Here is a 21,403-nt window from a genome sequence, read left to right as displayed (position 1 = left end):
GCTCACGAAGCGCACACTACATCCAACCATAAAGCAACTGATCAAACATTTACACTGGATGCTTCGCAGTATTTGGAAACAACCAGCTCCACGAAAACTATAGTATTTAAATAACATTTTTACGCAATGTCGATTAAGTATCTCAAACTTCAATGACTACTTTTGACGATGTATGAATACAAATACGAATGTTGCACCAGAATCATGACTTGGAGCACATGGTCAAAGGGAACGCGGAAACTTACGCAAGTTGGCAACGAAGAAATTACTGTGGTATGAATGAACATTTTACATTATCAACTCTCAAAAGGGAGAGAACATAACATACTGTGAGATTTAAAGTCCTTTTCAGTATCAGAGATGTTGTGGTAGCTTTCCGCAAAACTCATAGATTGTCTCAACTCATAACTTTCTGTGATAAAACAATTAATATTCAAATAGTACGTTAACAATATCGTCAACAACGTCCTCGGAGTTCTAGCAACTATCATGTAAATATCGTTAACAATGTGATTTAGTTCGACAAATTAGGTTGTTAACAATATTTACATGGCTGTTGCTACAAATCAGGACGTTAACAATGTTTCCACTTTTCGCGTTACATAGTTAAACCATCATACTTTGCGTTCACTGAGCACTGAAGATGCAAGCATGTTTGCAGACAATGGGTAAGAGACTACAAGCCAAACAATTCGCGGGAAATTTGAGAAAACATCATTGGCTGTATTTAGCACGGAAATCTCTGTAATAGAAATGTTGTTAGCTCTGCAAGGAGACAACTGGCGGTTGATTGTTATATTTTTTGAAAAAGAAAGAAATGATGTTCGTTCACAATGTGTTACAACAACGGAACTTTAGATAGCAACGAGAATGTAGACATCAACGTGAGTTTAGACATAAATGAACAACAGCAACATGGTAAAACAGCAACAACAATTTTAGTTTAGACAGCAACAAACCTAGTTTAAACAACAAAATAATGTTGCCCTTTTCGCGTTCCATACATTGGGGATCAATTTCATATAACAATCATCTTGCTCCTAACGACACTGTAAACTGCATTACTGTACCGTGGCTTATACGTGACATTTATGGCCTGCAGGCTCCGACGTTGTATACTAATCATTAATGGTTCATTTGTGTTGTAAATCGTAACACTGTTTCCCTATTCTATTAATTGAAGCATTATCAACCAGCAGACTGCTAAAAAAAAACAGATATGCTTTCAAATATCCCGTTTTAGAGATGAATATGTAAAACCTTCACTCGGTTCCACACATTATTTAAAAAAATTCACATTGCACCCTTATCAGGCACTGTACATCAGCTAAGTCAGCATGTAATATCTGTGTAGAGCATATATGTATAGTCGGGATCGACCAGTGCTTCGTCATCGGTCCAGACCTCCTTGGGCAATCAGTCGAGAGTTGTTGGGTTTTTGTATTTAGTGAGTACATTTCAAGTGTAAGTCTACCTGCGCGAGCCAGTTATGCATGGACCAATGGACTCATATTACGAATATCTCATTGGATGTATAAACGGTCAAGTTACTAGTTAGGCTCGTCACTAGAGAAAGAGAATTACGGTAGTTGATCTACACTGAGAAAATGAAGTATGACGACATTTTGTATAAAATTGGCGAGTTTGGGATTTATCAAAAATGTATCTTCCTGCTGGCATCCACCTGTACCATTTTCGCACCGATGAATGTGGTGACGCAAGTGTTTACAGCGGGGGAGACCGACCACTGGTGCGATGTACACGCATGGAATAACTGTACGGCGTGTCAGGGTTCAGAATTGGAATGTGAAGCTTTGAGGCAAAATCTCTCGATACCAATCAATGAGGAAGGGGTGCTAGATCAATGTAGTCAATACGATATGGAAACGGTTGATGACTGCTCCGAGGTCCTATCTCAAGGTGTATGGAACGCTAGCAATGAAATAATACCATGTGATAACGGATGGGTCTACGACAAGAGCCAATATGATTCAACCATCATATCGGACGTGAGTATGATAACAGCTACATGGCTTAACAGGGGAAGCAGGGCATTGATGACAGGGGCAGGGGGCACTTTGTGGGTAATTTGAGGATACCGCAATCCATTTTTATAGCTTGTCTAGTTTATATAAGCTTGCACTTCAATTCATGAACAGAAAGTGAGTGCATAATATTGCTGGGTCAAATCAAGCATTCGATTTTCCAATGCTAATACCCCTCTACACTGTCTTCTCATGTCATGCCTCAGAGCACTCGTACGGACAGTATCAACACTTCCTAAACTTTATCCGAAAGAAACGGGCTATTCATATATTGTATATAAACTGGTTTATCTATATATCATATTAACTGGTCATAAATTGTCAACCAGGGTGCTTGAAGTCGGACATACAATTATAGAACATACAAAAAAATAATCCTACTGAAGGTCAGTTTGTGTGAGATAGCATACTTGCATTAGTATATGCAGTGGCGTCGCCAAGGGGGGGGGGGGGCAGGGGGGCACGTGCCCCGGAAAACCTGATGCCCCCCGAGTGCCCCCCCCATCTGAGATTTGGGTTGGTAAAAAAATATATATATATTTTGTTATATTCAACTCCCATCATCTGAGTTGGTTTTTCATAAGGACAAAGAAGCACAGTAATTCGTATTTTCTTCAAATGACCTGCGAAAATATGAAAAAGTTTTTCCTTGAACGTCGGGTATCGAAGTCGTAACCCGCGCCATCACAACAGGTGTCGATATTTACATTGAATGTGTCAGTGCTCACGCCATACCATCGGATATACACGTCCGCTTCGCGAGCTACATGACTGTGAGAAGGGAGGGTACTGCAGTATGTTGCCTTGGTCTGAGGTTGACAGGTTAGGAGCTGACGAAATGTGAGAATGTGAGGGTCCGCAGGCACCATACTTGCCTATATTTGTGGACCCATATATTAACCCTGTTGTGTAGGGGCTGCAGAGGTCATTTGAGGTCAGATGCTTGTAGGAACAAATGGCGAATGTTCACACCTGCATACTGAGCCATACTCGAATTTAGCATCAAATGTGGCAGTATTTTGCATCCAGCCCATCCTCCGTATGCGTAAATTTTCCAAAGGGGAGGGGGGCAGTGGCTGCGGAACCGGGGGGCTTGGGGGGCTCAGCCCTCCCCCCTCAATGAAAAAGTTGAGGGGGCAAATGCATGATAAGCCCCCTCAATATTTACCAAGGCTCCGAAACGTGCATCTGCCCATTTTTCAATGCATACTTGTCGATCTGTCCGATGCACACGTATACTATATAGGTGTAATAATTTTAGTAAATGCTGGGGACACGTCCCCTGGCTATAGACCACATTGTCACCCCAACCGCGTCTTCACGCCCCGTGAAAAGTGGAAGCAATGAGTGTGAGTACCGGTAAGCGCAACACAACTTCGTCTTAGGCCAATGGCTTGCTTCATTTCAGCCAGTTCTCTAACATCCCCTTAGTACACTCAAAAACGTCTTTGCGAGTACACTACGAGTAATAGCTACTCTCTTAAAACACCATCGAATATACAAATTACAATGTGTTTCCAGACTTTAACGTGCAATCTGAGAAATTGCAGGCTTGAGACCCATATTTTAGGGCTAGGTATTCGCAGCATAAAACACTCGGGAAGTGCCGTTTCCGGCCATCTGGGGGTTTGAAAAACCCAAAATTTTCTTGTACGCTCCGCGCCTACCGATGGTGGCGCTCCGCTTAAATAGTCTCTACACATTAGCCCCCCCCCAATAATTTTCCCGTTCCGCCGCGCCTGGAAGGGAACTCCTCCCCTTAGACCCCCCCAGGACGGCGATCCGTATCCACCTAAGTGCCCCCATCAAATGCTGGTGCCCCCCCTGTGCCCCCCCAGACTGAAAAGTCTGGTGACGCCACTGAGTATATATGACTGTGTGTTATCACATATCATTACTATTAAAATACCCTTACTTAAACTTTTTGGCCGATATACCACCCCGATGTTGGTCCAATGCAGTGGCGTAGCCGGCGGGGGGTGGGGGGGGGGGCGAGTGCCCCACATAAATTTTAGTGGACGCGATGGGCCACGAAATAGAATGTAATGAACGGTCACCTCCAAAATACGTTCGCTGCATGCGCGGTTCGGTGTCTCTCCGAGTGGCCATATATTTGTATTCACATATATTTTTTTCTTCAATATGTGATATAACCGGATGGTTTACGACCGCGCATGCACGCACATTATATTTCTCTTTTTTTCTCTCAAAATTTGTTAAGTTTTTGTACCAAAAAGGAAACTTATATTACACGAAGGTAGTTAAAAACATGGAATAGCTTGCACCTTGCATCTAAGCTCTTTCGAAAAACAAAACTTCTCAAAAGTGGAGGGGGACACCTCCTCCCCTTATATCCCTCCTCCAGGACGGCGATCCACCGCTATTTGCCTGAAAATGGGGACAGAAATTTCACTTTGCCCCTTTCCCACACCGAAACACTGCCTACGCCCCTGGTCCGATATGCATGTGCTAAAATAGTAACAACGCTTCAAGTACGTCCATCAAATAAAACCAGATAAAAGTAACAGCTAACCGTCGAAACATTTATTCTTTTTAATTAATTTATTAGGTTTTATCGCCAATTGTGTACAATGGGAAAGGAAGTCTCCTATAAAGTCTTAAAATGACTTAACAAGGTAGGAGACTCCCTGGGAAAAGAAAAGAAAAATGTACAAATATATATAATACAATATATACGTAAGGATTAAGCATACAGAAATAATACCCTAATGATGCTTAGATGGATACGTGAATATATTATATAATCTTAATACGAGTTAATCAATTACTTTTTCAAATGTCTGGTGAATGTGGGTTTTAAAGTTATAGACTTCAATTTATTCGACCTCTTTACTATTTTTGCTATTGTTAACGTTTATATTTACAATGTCTCCACAGTAACACGTACGAATGCTAACAGAAAGCCTATCAACGACGTTACAACACACCGAACGATTGTTTTCCCCCTGCTAAATAATTGCAATTAAAGTGGATGTGTTATATTTCATTACATTAAAATCTCATACGTCCGACTTGTCTGGCTCAGTAAATGATGTCCTCGTTCCCTTTAAAAGTCACTATGATAACTCTTATTTACGTTAGGTTTATATTTTGCGTCCTTTTCTATGATATTTCTCAACCTCACTGATTCCACGATGCCATAACGACATACATAACTAGCTTATCTATTTAAAACTTACTTCAAATGGTGGCATAAAAGTCGAAAAATTTGCAACTTTCAACTTTGTTTTTCTCCAAGATATTTTCCGTTGGGATCCCAATTAACCTCCCCCATAATATGAATATTTAAACACTACGAACGTCATTGACCAATACGTAATTCAACACCAAGCTTGATTTGTGTACAGTCTATATGGCAGCTGTACCAGGGAGTTCCATAACAACTCCCTGGTTGTGCCAACGCAAAGTCTTGAATCTATTTTTAGCAACGGCTCAAAACTAAACCTGCATCTCTGATTAGTTGAATTCAAACTAGTGGGTTTGGGGTACTGTATGCGATTAATTTTAAGTGTGGAATTTTGTCGTGGATACTTTTCTCATTCTCTGCAAATATCCTTAATTACTCGCCAATTAACGATGTTGGCAGGGTAAAACTTGGCTGATATCTTAGTTTGCTGTTTTGTGATTGATATAGGCCTATGTAAAAAGCTCGATGGACATGTCAAAAAATAGAAAACGGCGACCAAACGCAAAATGCTGCTTTAATATTGGTGTGGTCACTTTCACCATATAGACTACGGTTGTTCTGTTGATGTTTATGTGTTCTCTCCTAAATAGTTTGATCTCGTGTGCAATAAACAAAGTTTCCCGGGAATTGCCCAAACCGTTTACTTTGCTGGAATATTGGTCGGATCTGTTCTTTCTGGAAGTTTATCAGACAAGTAAGTTTTTTTCATTCTCTTTTAAATACTGAAAAACTAACAGATTTGAACAGGCAAACCGTAATGAATCGTTTATGTTTAAATTTATTGGTTTCCTGGGTCAATATGCTGATTGCTGGAAAATTCATTATAATCTCTTGAGTAGACTTACCATTGTTTATTTGATTTGATTTTTTGAGAGGACGCGGTTCATTAATTTTCAGATGTGTTCTAACTTCGTTTTACTCTGACCAAAACGTGTAATATAACACGTTACTCGATATCTCTCTCTGCCTATAGGTTACTAAATATATCTTAAATCAGACGTACGCAACCCCCCTCCCCACCACCCACATACACACCACCTCCCACCCTTATGAATCGTAGCTCAGAATGCAAATGCGGATCGTGGATGTGAACAAAACCCCTCCCATTTGCTTTCAATCACACACACACACACACAAAATAATTATAAGCACAACCTTACCTTTACCTAATTTATGGCCAAATTTACCATGCCTCAGAATGCACTAGTTGACGTCTAAACTTTATATAACTCCCCCCCCCATGTAGTGTCACCTCACCCCCCCCCCCCTACATTGCAACCGGCTTCAATAACCTCAGGACCACACCTATCCTTTTTGAAAGCATGAATCCACACCTGGAGTTGTTAAAATATATAAAAAAACGGTCTTCTTAGGAAAGCTCCGAAAAATGTCGATGATAAGTTCTTTATCATTCTACTCTAAAACTTTTCGCGATCCCTTTTCCGGTCGAGCCTCTTGTTTGGCGGGCCGTCGCCTTACGTGTCTTGGTAATCATTTTGAATGATCCTAAATAGCGGGGATATTGATTCTCTGATCTAATACAGAAATTGTTGTGTCCCACAGAATTTACTATGTAGGCTATGACTTCTGTTCCATTGACAAATATGCCCCCATTTAACGATTCTTGGTGCTATAGTGGTAAACTAAGCTAGCATTTTTGTACATGACTTTATGGTCGTTACCCTTATCCCGTTGTATTTGGAATCCCCAGAATGTGTCCGCATACTCGATACAACATGCAGCCGAATTATGAACAGGGAGTAGAAACAATTGTAGGTATTTGAAACGAAAAACACAAATTAGACAAGGGCCTTTAACAATCTAGAACTGTTTTTGCCTTCAAATACGCAGTAGAACTTTTCAGTTGTTCATGGTGTGTTTTTTTTTGGCGGACAACACACCAGGCAGACTCAGTATAGTCATGTAGGTATATTTACAAAGTGAGGGCCCAGTGACAGGCTCAAAATGAGTTGGCTACGCATCTAGCCTATGTAACTTCAAGAATAAGTACAGAGAATTTATGAAACTTTAAGTTTTAACGTCCAGTCATATAGCTATTGTTCACTTGGCCAGAAATGCCAATATTGCAGCGCGCACGCGCACTACAATAATAAGCAAACTGTTCACATCAATAGACACCTTAACCTCAGTACCCATTGAGATTACATAGACATGTCTCCATTGGCTCAAACAGGTCCAGATACGGCCAGCAAATGATCCAACTCTGGACCGCGAAAGACAGCCGTCTCCCAATCTTGCACTAGTCGGGCCCTTATGAGGCGGACCCTTAAGGCCTTAAACGTTTCGGCAAACTACCGTCCTACCCTACCCTGCATATTACTCTATTGCACATTCAGAGATTTTGATTTCTGTCTGATCCTCCTAAAATCGAAGCCAATATTTATTGCAAGCTTTTTTTTTTTTTATCTTGTCAGATTTTCAGAATGGAAAATTCAGTAACCAATATATATATATATATATATATATATATATATATATATATATATATATATATATATATATATATATATATATGTATAGTGTGTATTCTCTCTATCTTATTGAAGCTATAAATCATGTTACTATTCCTGCTTTTATTGATTTAGTAGAACAGTTCCCCCCCCCCTTTTATTCTGATATAAATCGGGAGTGAAAACTCAAATGTGTTTTATTTATTTCATGTATTTACCGTGTACCTCTGTCGTTTCTTTGCAGATTTGGTCGCAGGATTGGTTTATTCTCAGCTACTGTCAGTACGGCTGTCTTTGGGATTTTGGTTATTTCTTCAAACTCATTCCTGATGTACACAATAATGAGATTTTTCTTAGGTGCTTCTGCCTATTCCACGTTCATCATGGGATTTGTGCTAGGTAATAAAAAAGGATTCTGTAGGCTTAAATGAAAAATTTGGAATTAATTATTCATGAAACAACTGGATGCTTTTCGTACCTGTGTTACATTTATTAACCGCCATTGTTGGTAGAATACGGTACTATACTCAGTTATGGGGTATATATCCCATAAATGTTATAGGCAGATAATAATAATAATAATACTTATAATAATAAAGAAGTAGTTTAGGGCCTGCAGCTTGTTAACATTAAATATATATATATATATATATATTGGTTACACGTCCAGCCTTTCATACTTCAGTTTTATTTGCATAGTCTGATGGCTAGAAGATAAGAAGGACATATATGTATAATATTGATAATCTCTACATTGAATATAATATCGCAGTATCAAGTTTAAGTATTTTATGACCGCGGACTTTGTTTTCCTATCAGTATTGTTGAATTCATACCCCGATATGCTTTTTAGACACACACGGTATATTTACTAGCTGTCTCGTTCGTGTATATAGCAAAAACAAAATCAATCTCTATAAAAGGCGGTAGACAAATCCGTAGTTTCTAAAACGATGATACATTTTTGAAATCTTCTGATTACAAATCAGATCTGCCGAGCTTGGGGTATTACGACAAAGCCCGCCCTAGATCGTTAATAGGGAGTATACTAAGACGGAATATTATAACCTAGTTTCTTAAACGATGATACATTTTTTTTACTGTGTAAAGTGTGTAATACACCACAGATGCATTAACACGGTACGTTGAGTAACAGTGATACAAGTACAAGTGTCTGTTCTACACTGTGACATCATGGCCTCATGGGGCGCGGTGGGGGAGCGTCTGGTAGAGTGTACGGGTTAAAGATCTTTGTCTGGTGGTTCGATGAAAAGCTGTGCTGAGCCTACATATTACAGATTCGATCACTCTAAACTAGACGACAAAAAGGTTCAGTTGATTTTATGATGATTGAATTATTCTACCACGTCTCTTCCTTTTCCCAAATTACTGTTAAGTTTCGATGCAAAATGTATGTTGAATCAATAAAATCAAATGATCGTTGCTTAATTTTGAAATCATTTAGAGAATCTTCTGATTACAAATCAGATCTGCCGAGCTTGGGGTATTACGACAAAGCCCGCCCTAGATCGTTAATAGGGAGTATACTAAGACGGAATATTATAACCTAACTCATCATTGGTTGAAAATACGCACTCCCTCTAAAGTCATAATTTTTTAATCAACACATTGCTCCAAGGAGTAAATCACAAGCAAAGCCACATGAGGATGGAATGCTTAAAGATAGGTTATGTCAGATACAATTAGTCAACTTGTTCTTTACAACCAGCGTGAGAAACTTTGAGTTACAAAACAAACAAACATATTCTAGTACCGCACTAGAATTACCTGGGAGACAATCTAGCGTGTGACCAGGGTTATAGCTAGGAGATTGTAAGTGCTGGTTAAATAAATTTGCGAAGCGTAGCGAGCGAAGCTCTCGCATCTCACGGCCGGGGGTCCAGGGGCCCGCTTAAGGCTGATTTTTGCTACTTTTCAGATTTACAATTGGTAAATAACAGAAAAAGGTGACGTAATTATCATGTTTTACGGCAAGGGAAAGATAAATTTGTTACTTTTGTTGTATTTCACAAGCATTTTACTATTTTTTTGTGCCGGCCGGTGGACTGTTTATTCACTTCCAATGCCGGCCGGCAGGCGTGAGTGGCGGTTACCACCGGCCGCCGCCGGCCGGCGTGGCTATAACCCTGCGTGTGACTATAGATATAGGAGACTTAAATGAGCTTACAGAGTGAATTGACTATATTTTATACTTTTACATATACATATGCAGTATATATTTTATTCACAGTGTCGGAAATGGTGGGACCTTCAAAACGGGTCTTTACGTGTATTTGCATAGAGTACTTCTTCGCATTTGGTATAATGTTGCTGTCAATTCTTGCTTATTTCATCCGCAAGTGGAGGATATTACAGCTAGTGACTACCTTACCAGGCATTCTGACACTGGTACTTCTTCCGTAAGTACAATAAATACTACCATTGTTCAATATAGGTGACAAACGCCTACAGTGGAATTACGACCTTCCTTACCGGTTTCGAACCTCTGGATATACAATCAACGTCCATAGCCTACAAAGCGGAAGGCCCGTGGTTCGAATCCCGGTGGAGGCTGAGAGTTTTTCACTGTTCTTGATTTTCCAACTCATTACGATTTTCATTTATATATATATATATATATATATGAAAAACAGTTATGAGAGTCTGCAAAAGAGGCAATTCACTTCACAATAACTTCAATGTCTGTCCCTGCTCATAATTACACAGGAAGCAATTCAGGTTTGTAAATTAAGTGTGTACTTGAACATATTGGTATTCGTTTGTATCTTACAGTTTGATTCCGGAATCCCCCAGATGGCTTATATCCAAAGGGAGATATGAAGAGGCTAGGGTGATAATCAGAAGAACAGCTCGCATTAACGGGGTGGAGCTCACTGATCAGTCTTTAGAAGAGATGACTGAACATGAATTGGTAGGTTCACAGTTTTTAACATTTCCAGAACGGTTTGCATTGACCACATACCTACCGTGTCATATTGATAGACTTTCAGGAAAAAATGAGTTATTAATTAAAATGGATTTTCCAACCGTGTGCCTCAAACGGTTAATATGTTACCGTATTTTATTTGTTTGTTATTGTTTAAAAGTAATATTGGAACGTGACTTGCACGGAAATAAATCCTCCAATCAATAAAGTATTATATAGTCACTGTACATTTAGATGTTTTGCGTTCCTTTTTAGGACACCCATGCACAATCTGAGAAGGAATCCTCACTCATTCAGTTATTCCGGTTATCAAGCATGCGTTGGCGAACATTCAACTTATTGTATAACTGGTAAGTAGTGGCTAAATAGACCGTCTTTGGAAGACGGATTCAATATGTCCTTTAGAACTTTCAGTGTTACTGCTGAGGAGGGGGAGGGGGGGGGGTGGTGGTCAGTGTTTGTCCAAATATGAGTTGAGTACTTCACGTCGGGCTACTACTATTGTGTGGCCAATAAAACAAAGCTATAATGAATCATGTGTATCGCAAGGACCGTTTGCTACCATATTCATATTGTATAACCCTGCTGTTCCATCGATGTGTTTTCACATTTCACGTTCCTTTTTAGACTTTCCAAAGCTTCCCTCCACACAAACAGTTAGGATAACAATTTCTTCGGGGTATTATTAAAACCACATCTATGATGGTGTAGAAGTCTCGGTTGATTTCTGTTTAGCAAAGGCTAAATGGACAATAATTCCGTAAAAAATTATCTTCTTATCTTATTATCTTCATGCAAATATTCTCAAGAATAAATCAAAGTAAGCATGTCGTCAAACACTTCTTGATCAATAATTTATTCATATAATATTCTTAAATATAAAATGTGAGGCCATGAAGGTCTTGTTTTTCTTGATTGAATGTTACCTTACGTCTAAGGGAGCTAACCTCGATGGTCTATGTGCTAGACAAAGTATTGACTCAGCCTCTGATTTACAAACAGCTCATTTTCAACGACTTCTCGTCATGCGTGGATGTAGCTATTTGCCTCTGTGATTCTCTTGTCAAGATGTCCCAAATGACTACCAACTAAAACTATGTTCAGGGTAAACGTGAGCTAAACGCTTCATCTTCGTGGAGTGTTAGCTCAGTGGTTAACACCTGTGCCTTTCAATCATAAGGTCCCCGGTTCGAGTCACTCCCAGATTAATGTGTGTCGTCCAGTTACAGAGTTGTTGACAATTAACAATTCATAATCATGGACGTTAAATATGAATGTGAGAGACTGACTTCGGTCAGCTTGCGGCTTTGATAAGCCAATTAGGCTTCTTCGCGAGTTCCTGCTTGCAGGAGGATCTAATATACAAACATACATACATACATCTCTGTGATTTTTCTTGTCAGGATGTCCCATATGGCTACCAACCATAACTAAGTGAATTATTAACGTAGCTTTAACGAAGTCACATATGGCTACCAACCATTACTTTGTTCAGTGTTAACGTGGGTTTAACACTTTCCCTATGTGATACTCATGTAAGGATGTCCCATACCGCTACCAACCATAAGTAAGTGAAGGATTAACGTGGCTTTAACGCTTCACTATTGTGATTCTATTGCCAGGTTTGTTCAGAGCCTTCTCTACTACGGGCTCATATTTTCTACTGGAAGTCTCGGTGTCAACATCTATCTTGGTTTCTTAATCTCTGGAGCGGTAGAAATCATAGGTTACACTTCATCTATCTTTCTTATTGAGGCAATTGGGAGGAAACTCTCTTTATCTGGTTTACTTTTGCTGGTTGGTATATCCTGCCTGCTAGTGATGTTCACACGTGAGTTAAATTCTCCTTCTTGGTATATTCGTTCACATAATGTCAATCTCCGTTACTTCAATTAGATACACACACATACAAGCATATATATATATATATATATATATATATATATATATATATATATATATATATATATATATATATATATATATATATATAAATATATATCAGTTTTACAATAACAAGCACATCACACATTTATGGGGTGTATGCAATACGTCGAAAGTCTGAACACAATATAGTGTACCTTATATTGTGATATTGTTAATAACGGTTATACTATGATGAAAAATAAAATAAGTATCAAGCATAAGTTAATCAGTACATAAATGTGCCATCTTCACCCATCAGGACGAGTTTACAACTTTCAGTATTATTTGTTAAAAATGCTGCCATGTTTAAAAGTATTTAATGACGTTTACAGAACGCCATCATCTTATCATCCTCTTCTTCTACAAAAATCCATAGATATTAGAAGGTTTCTTTATCGTTTGTAAAGATCGAGTCGCTAACTAACAAAATAATGTGATTGAAACAAAAGCTTCAGTGAAAGATATGTTTTTTACCTCTATAGATGGAGTCATCAAATTCGTCATAGGAATGATAGGAAAAGCTGCAATCTCTGCAACCTTTGGAATAATATATATCTTCACTGCAGAGCTGTACCCAACCCCTCTGAGGTAAGAGACCATCGTCACCTTTATGGGACAGTATATACGTTTTCTTGAATGTTAAAATTCAATACAACATTACATGTTTAAGGTCAAACAGTATGTATGTATGTATATATGTATGTATTTTAGATCCTCTTGCAAGCAGGAACTCGCGAAGAGCCTCATTGGCTTATCAAAGCCGCAAGCTGACCGAAGTTAGTCTCTTAGGTTCATATTTAACGTCCATGATTATGAATTGTCAACAACTCTGCAAACTAGAAGACATACATTAATCTTGGAGTGACTCAAACTCGGGACCTTATGAATGAAAGGCACCGGCGTTAACCACTGAGATAAAACTCCTAACAGTAGGCCCAATGATATGTTTTCTAACAACAGGGGTCCTTTTGAAATGAAACTAACAGTATAATTATACAGTTTACGAATATAACAGTTACCCACAGGGCTAGATTTTACTGTTTGAGGCCCATCTCATACAATAGTATAAGTCCTGACTTGAGTGACCAAAAAACAAAGAATAACAAAATGAAAATGAGTTCTAAGAAGACAATTTTTTGTTGGTGTTTCAGAGGAGTAATGATCGGTATTTGCTCTATGGCATCAAGGCTTGGTGGAATGGTCTGTCCGTTGGTTTTCATCCTAGCTGATCGATGGCCATTTATTCCTGTTTCGGTTTTTACCGCTGCCAGTCTTGTGGCTGCCGCCATTACCTTATTGCTACCAGAGACTAAAGGTGCCCCTCTCCCGGAAACCTTATATGAGGCAGAAGCTCTTTCGTACAGGTAAATCATATTAACTACTATATCATTCTTCATTGCAAATGCTTTTTTGATTTATTCCGTTTTAGGCAAATGGACGACTTGCACCGGATGATGCTGCACCGTGAACAAACCAACCCCTGCTTTGCGTTTGAGTTTCTTAATCGTAATTTGCAGCATCTAGTGGATCCATATCTCCGTTGACTTACACACAACCTCTACGACTTTTTAGTGGTTTTACAACATTAAAACACAATCTTCGATGGTTCTTTTAATGGTACTTTCAAGTTGCTCTTTACCATGACCTCTTATGTAGTGTCTTATCAACAAGGGCTCCATATGTTGGTCACTAAATCTGCCGCGGATTCAATCACCAAGCTAGAAATGGCGTTGCAGTGACTAATATATTCTGAGGTTTATTTATGTAACCATGTATGTTTTTACCCATGTTTAGGAAACTACAGTGAAAATATATATTTCCATTTTTTTTCTTTCAGAGGACGGCGGGCTCCAATACCAACGACATCTGATGAAATTGGTGCTTAAGACCATCCTTGAGATGATACTGATCAGCGGTATATATGTTTTTTTTACACGATAAAGACGACTTTGTTTCCTCTTCAATAGAGAGAGAGATTACGATCACGACGATAATATGATGATTCCATCGATGAGTTCCAGTGTAGACGTTGATGATATTTAACCGATTTAAATGAATAAATCTGCACATGCACTGTATTTTAAAAGGCTAAAGAAAAGCGGTCCATACTTTCATTTTTATTCTATGTCGGACGATCTCCGATCTCTCCGAATCCACATAATGTATAATAAACTTACAGTATATTATTCTAAAGTTGCCTATAGCAATATCATTTTCAATACAAAGTTGCCCTTACAAAATTCGATATCAATGTGATAAGGAGCAGACATATTTTTCAGGCAGACAGACATTTAAGATGTTACAATATCAGGCTCCATATTAAATTTTTACATTATCCATATATTATATAAGTTTTGTTTAATCTTTGTTTGTCGTATATATCAATCTTCTTTTGGTATAATACATGCATGTTTTGGTATGGATATACTAACCTACAAGATTAGTACAATGGTATCTGTATAAATGGGTTTTCAATGAGGGTTGATATTTAGTCCCCTCTCTGAGTCCATGAAAAAAGACACATCACACTGCAAAAACATGGACGGGAATTATCTGCAAACATAATAAAAATATAAGAAAGATATATATATATATATATATTTATATATATATATATATATATATATATATATATATATATATATATATATATATATATATATTCTGCTTCAGCTGCCATATATGCTTCGAGAGTTCCGTGGCGTTTTGGTGTTTTTGGTGGTTGAACGACTGCTTGTGGTTGTCATATCTGAGCTTGAAAAGAGGTCCTGTAAGACTTATGTAGGCCTAAGTCTTGCAGTTATCGATGTGCTTGGCTTCTGCCTTGTAGATGATGTTTGGTGCCTGCCAGTTTCCATTTAGGGGGCAAGTGTCCTTTTTTCGGAAGTTGCAAGCTTTCTTTTCTTATGTGGGTGGTTGATATGTTATGTGGGTGGTTGATATGCGTTTGGTGTGTCGTTTGATGATGCTGGCGATGTTGGGCATGCGGCTGTTACTGACGTTTACGGTGTTTCTGTTCAATATCTTATCAGTTTCGATGTCCTCGGGAAGTGGTTGTTGATGATCAATACTAAGAAACCTAATTTGAGTAACATATTCTGGATCAACGTCTTATTTATTTCGACATTGGAAAGGCTACACGGTTACACTAACAGGGGTACATGTGATGCGAGAAAAAGGTGAAAAGTAGTGTCGATCATTAATAAAGTTGAAAAGTAGTGTCGATCGCATAATTATAAGCGATTTCGATAAGCATAATTAAAAATTATGTCTAATGTGAAACAATTTTTGATCTTCGTTTCGATATTATACTAGGATCTTTAAACTTTTTGAGAAGTTCTGTTAGTTTTCAAAGTAAAAGTCAATAATTAGCATCTAATTACTACATATAATTTTAGCAAATGCTTTGTATATACCAGTCGGGCTGAAGTTGCTATTGTCATGAACATTTAAGACTACACACAAACTGCAAACTTTTTTATAGAGGGGATGAACAAAGCAGGCTGGTCTCTATGTACATCTTCTCTGAAGATAATGTAGTTTCTAAGTGAGGTTTAGACTTTTTGTTCAATGTTACTGTGCAGACTTTTACAAGGTTGTAATCTATTTTGAAGACATGAGTGCAAATTAGTTAAATGTAGGTTCCGTTCAAGCGAACGTGATATATCTCAATTATAGTAGAAGCTTACACTTTAAAGTGATTCTATAACATCGTTTGCGTATGTTTTATTCACATCAAACCAACGTACATTGAATGGATATTCCGGTGGCAGATAATGTAACACTTATTCCAATGAGAACGATATTTAACATTTTTCATTGTACTTGGTAATTAAACACTTATAATAAGTTTGAAAGATCTCTACAACAGTGTCTGGTACTCAAAAAAAAAAAAAAAACCTACAAGAATTGATCATACTAAGACAGCAAAATAGACCCCAACTAATCCCTGGTCAACGAGAAAATAGTGATTCCTTACACTTCCAACTGACGAAACGTGGCGCTGTGTGTTACTATACCACGAAGGCCCGTGAAAAGTCACATTCACTTTCCAAATCAGTACATTCAAGGCATCAAGGGCACCACCAGAAATAACAGCCGCTAGTACAATGTTGGTAGCCGGTAGCAAACTAATCTATGTGGTTATATCATGGAGCTATAAACAGTTTATTTTGTTTATAGCTCCATGGTTATACCATTGTCGTTGGTGATCACACTGAGTGGGATGTAACACAGCAACGCGAATAGGTGAACATGAACCCTCATGTAAAAAGCAACTCATTATGTTACCACTTAGCATTCACCAGGTGTAACGAAGACCATTAATACCTCCAGGCTAGTCTTCTAGGCCAACTTACTGCTTCGCCTTTTTTGTATCTGGGCGAGAGGGACAAACTGTTCAGATCAGAAGATAAATTATACCAGGCGCGTATCCAGGGGGGCGTTGAGGGCGTTCGCCCCCCGGGTAAGAAAAAGAGGAGAGAAAAAAAAGAGAAGAAAAAAGGAAAAAAGAGGGGAAAAAAGGAAAAAAAGAGGGGAAAAAAGAGGAGGAGGAGAGGAAGGAAGGGAAAAGAAAAAGAAGATGGAGAGAAAAAGGAGAAAAGGAGGGAGTAGAAGATAAACGCCAAGACACCGGAAAAAAAAAAGAGGAACAGTGACATCATTACAGCGCTGAACCCTATTATATACACATGGCCGGGTAGCCAGTGACGGATCGAGGATTTCGGAAGGGGCGTGTGCCTCACCCTACCCCTTACACTGACAACTCCCTTTTTGACGTTTCCATTTTCCTCTCTCACTAATGTATATATATATATATATATATATATATATATATATATATATGTTATATATGGAACATGACGCATTTCGGGAATGAGGCGACCGCCGCCCCTCCCCCCCCCCCGAGCATATTTTTTTAGATATCGCTAGTAAATTCGAAATAGAAAATGCTTAGATGCAACTTACAAGGCATGGGAAGTGTCATTTCCAGCGATCTGGGAGGCATTTTCGGCCAAAATTTTCTTGTACGCTTCGCGCCAACTCATGGTGGAGCTACGCTTAGATAGTTTGCCTACAGGCTTCGCCCCTCCCTTGGCAAATGATTCGCTACGCGCCTGTTCGAATTTGTAAAGCAAACAGCAGATATCACATCATATCAGTGAGCATGAAAATGGCGTTCCAGGATGAATAGCCTCAAAACTGTCTATGTGTTGTCATAGACGAAGGAACCCAATTTGATTTGGGGAGCAGTAACGACTTGCCCGAAAAAATATAACTAACGCTTTCGCGCGCTCCGCGCGCGTTCAACATGATAATGTCAATATCGTATAAGCAAGCATCGGTTATTACATCGCATGGCATCATGTACCGTACGGTCACTGAAAGATGCGCAGTATACCGCGGGATGCTCATATAAACAACGAATTGTCCTATGTAGATGGAGAAAAAGCATGGAGGTCCAATTATGTCAAAACTCTCTTTTACATTAGTAATAGCGAATTAGTCGGCCAAGCTTAGAACTTCATTTTAATTACCAAGGAGATAATTTTTAAACTATTCATTTCCTTTAGCTACATCATTGCAATGTATTTTTCTTTCAGTATAGGTGCCCGAAAAATTCTCAGCATATTGCCCGAATTTTCAGAAAGAAATATTTCGTTAGCCGCCCCCCCCCCCCCCCGCCTCCTTGACCTATGTGTGTATGTTCGGTTTCGGAAATATCTGGTATTTTGTCATTTCCTTCAACGAAGTTTATAAAAGCCGTTATAGGAGGTTTCAATATTTATACACCGATAAATTAACTGTGTCTGAATTTTCGAAAATTTCCTGACCAACATTCTTCATCATACTTCCCTCTACTCGTGCAATTTTGACCAGTCTGTTAGGGGTTCAAGGAGGTTTTTCTATATTGGTTGTCCATAGATGACATTTTTTGCAACATTATGGGTATGTTTTGAAGTGAGTTTAATCACGAGAAATGTGAATTTTGAAATTCTGAACAAACAATGGGCTTAAAACCTGCAAAAGTAAGGCTGTCGGGTATTGTGGGCCGCGACGTAGAATCACCTACAAAAAGCAATGATCCACAGGAGATGCGATGAGGTCGAACATGATGTGTCATTGGTGACTATCTTCAAAAAGGTTATAAATGAGAAAAAACTATTGGGAAATACTTGGTTCTCAGGCAAAAGTGTACATCTGGTTGGTCATTTTCAAGCCCGAGAAGTGTCATTTCCGGTGATCTGGGGGGTATCAAAACCAGAAATGTTCTTGTACGCTGCGCGCCAACCGATAGTGGCGCTCCGCTTAGATAGTAATTCGCGCCCCCACCGGGTTAGAAAATCCTGAATGGCCCCTACGCCCCTGTATACATTCAGTATTAAAAATTAAGAGCTAATGGCTATGATGACATAGGAAGTTTTACTCTGTACTGCTTAGCATTAACCTCATTGGGTCGGCTGGCCTGGCTTACTATATCATTGCAAAATTCTTTTACACTTCTACAAAGTTTTAACAAAAGATGTTTATTCAATCCAACTTTCAATGATTCAAAAGCCCAGTGTGACCGCTTCCAAAATAATGGTCACTGATGATAGTTTAAGAAGATTCGAGACCACTGGAATAGATTATAAAAACGAATTCGGACTAGCTTGATCTATCAATATTTATTGACAACAAAATGAAGTAATAATGGAATCAATTAATTATAAGCTTCGTTACGTAAATTATTTCATCTGAAACGTTCTAATCAGCGATATCTTTCTTAGGATACAGAATAATGTCCCCGCTTAATTGATATGAAAACATTAAATTAATTGATACAGACTTTATCACTGAGGAAGGAATTCACAATTTCCCGTTTGATTTCTTTTCTATGATTTCCTTCACCACTGTTAACGCTTAGATAGAAGTCAATGGAGCGTCCTCTTTTTAATAATTTTAATACTCACATCGGTATGGTGGTATATAGTATATATTGTTAAATTCCAAACGCTCCAAGTCTCGGGAACAAGAGGTTGGATTGAAAATAAGTCGAACGGGAACACGCACGCTCCAGATGGTGAAGTAGGTCTCCTGCCCTCAGTCAAAATGATCGAATGAAAATGCCTTTTAATTAGTTTCACGACAGCATTCAGAGCTCTCTCTCTCCTGACACCTGTCTCCCAACACGATGCGGCGACGATATAGGTGTAAACACCCAGACAGTGTCCAATACAAAAAAATACAACTTTCACAATTTATATAGGCCTACTGCCGCACACACACACAAATACATAACTGTCTATATATACACGGCCCAGCTACTAAATTCTTTCTCATGGCGATTTTATTGAGCTTTTTAAAGATGTGTCTCCTTTGCCTGGGAACTAATTTTGGAGTGACTTCCGAAATATCCCTAACTTTGCCTTCCGAAAATGTGAAAGGCTATGTTTGTTAACAAGGCCACACCCGCTTAAGCTGCTTTGTTACAATTCCAGTCAACACTTTGAGACACAGGTGTCTATACAAAAGGTTTTTACGCAAATATTATACAGATTAAACAAATCCAAACAAGCATAACCTGGCACTTAAATCCAGTCTTTCATAACATTTCTATGGGAATGACTAGCCGAGGTAAGGCTATCAATACATCCAATTTGTTTCTTTTTAATCACACGAAATACAGCCTCTAGGATTAACCGTGACACCCAGTTACATGGTTACAACCGATGTCAATCAACTCAATATTTCCTTTTACATTACACAAGTAACTGAAAGCCCATTTTAAAAGACTGTGCAATTTTCAGAAAATGCAATATCATATATCATGTATTACAATTGTGAGGCTGTTAGCCACTGAAAATAAATGTTTGTTCTTGATCAGAGAACTTTGGCTTTAGTGTGAAGGCCAAACACAGTGCAAGCCACATACAAAATGGAAAACTCAACTGGATTGGAACAAAAGAAATTATAATTATTAATAACAAACAATAAACAGCTGATCTGGGCCCAGTCAAAGAATGAAATAAAATAACTTACAGTTGGGAGGTGCGCACCCAAAAGTTAAAGTAAATACACTTAATTTAAAAGTGTTCCGGAGAGTTGGCCTTCTGGTGTCATCAAGTATTCCACGACATCAGATCTTCCACGACATCAGTATAGTTGAACACAATAAATGGTATGATAAATGTCCGATCCCAACAAAATGGTATCCCTTAATTTATAAGAAATAGTTTCCCAGGGTATCCTTTCAGTAAAATGATGTCCTTTATAACAAACAGTGTCCCGGAATATCCTTTATAGTAAAATAATATCCTTTATAAAAAAGTGTGTCTCAGACTGTCAGTTGAATAATTCGCCTTCCTTAAAATAATAAGGACTACAGTAACTTCTACTATGTAAATTAAGGTTTAAAACAAACTATCCAGCCATTAAAACTATCTTTCTCTTCTTTTGAACTGCCTTGCTCAGATATTCATAGCCAACTGCCTAACCCCTCATAAACTCCTTTGTTCCCAAAATATATACACACAGACCCCATATCCTGTGGGGGCTAATTTCCAGGAATAACAAGATAGTTGCCTAGCAACCCAGAATAGGTAACAGTGTAAAGGTGTTAATCCACCCTTTTGCTGCCACAAGAGAACATACAAAATACTGTACAAATGCATAGCCTCTCTGTACAGTGAGTACTGCACAGTACTAATAAACAAGTAAAACTATGGTACAAAACAAAACTATATGTAAGAGCTGACCATCTTACACTATAACTCACAATAAAGGATTGATTAAGCGTGACAATAATTCTTCACATAGTGAGTAC

General features: G+C 38.5%; 1 protein-coding gene across 1 annotated transcript; it reads left to right on the top strand.

The window, feature by feature from the left end:
- Positions 1-1,028: 1,028 nt before the first annotated feature.
- Positions 1,029-16,985, top strand: LOC139962570 (organic cation transporter protein-like). Its single transcript, XM_071962684.1, has 10 exons — positions 1,029-2,009; positions 5,844-5,947; positions 7,969-8,123; positions 9,976-10,144; positions 10,518-10,656; positions 10,927-11,021; positions 12,294-12,502; positions 13,080-13,185; positions 13,749-13,961; positions 14,435-16,985. The coding sequence occupies exons 1-10, from the start codon at positions 1,608-1,610 to the stop codon at positions 14,481-14,483; spliced, it is 1,641 nt and encodes a 546-aa protein (XP_071818785.1). The 5' UTR covers positions 1,029-1,607; the 3' UTR covers positions 14,484-16,985.
- The last annotated feature ends 4,418 nt before the right edge of the window (positions 16,986-21,403 follow it).

Source organism: Apostichopus japonicus, chromosome 21 (genome assembly GCF_037975245.1).
Source record: "Apostichopus japonicus isolate 1M-3 chromosome 21, ASM3797524v1, whole genome shotgun sequence".
NCBI classification, from domain to species: Eukaryota; Metazoa; Echinodermata; class Holothuroidea; order Aspidochirotida; family Stichopodidae; genus Apostichopus; species Apostichopus japonicus.
The sequence above is the reverse complement of the archived record's forward strand: the minus strand, read 5'-3'. Positions and strand labels throughout refer to the sequence as shown.

Bases quoted from the DNA above. Each gene is read 5' to 3' on its own strand.
- LOC139962570 (XM_071962684.1), top strand. From the start codon at position 1,608: ATGAAGTATGACGACATTTTGTATAAAATTGGCGAGTTTGGGATTTAT. The intron at 5,948-7,968 runs GTAAGTTTTTTT...GTTTCTTTGCAG, and splicing joins TCTGGAAGTTTATCAGACAA to ATTTGGTCGCAGGATTGGTT. The intron at 8,124-9,975 runs GTAATAAAAAAG...TTTTATTCACAG, and splicing joins CATCATGGGATTTGTGCTAG to TGTCGGAAATGGTGGGACCT.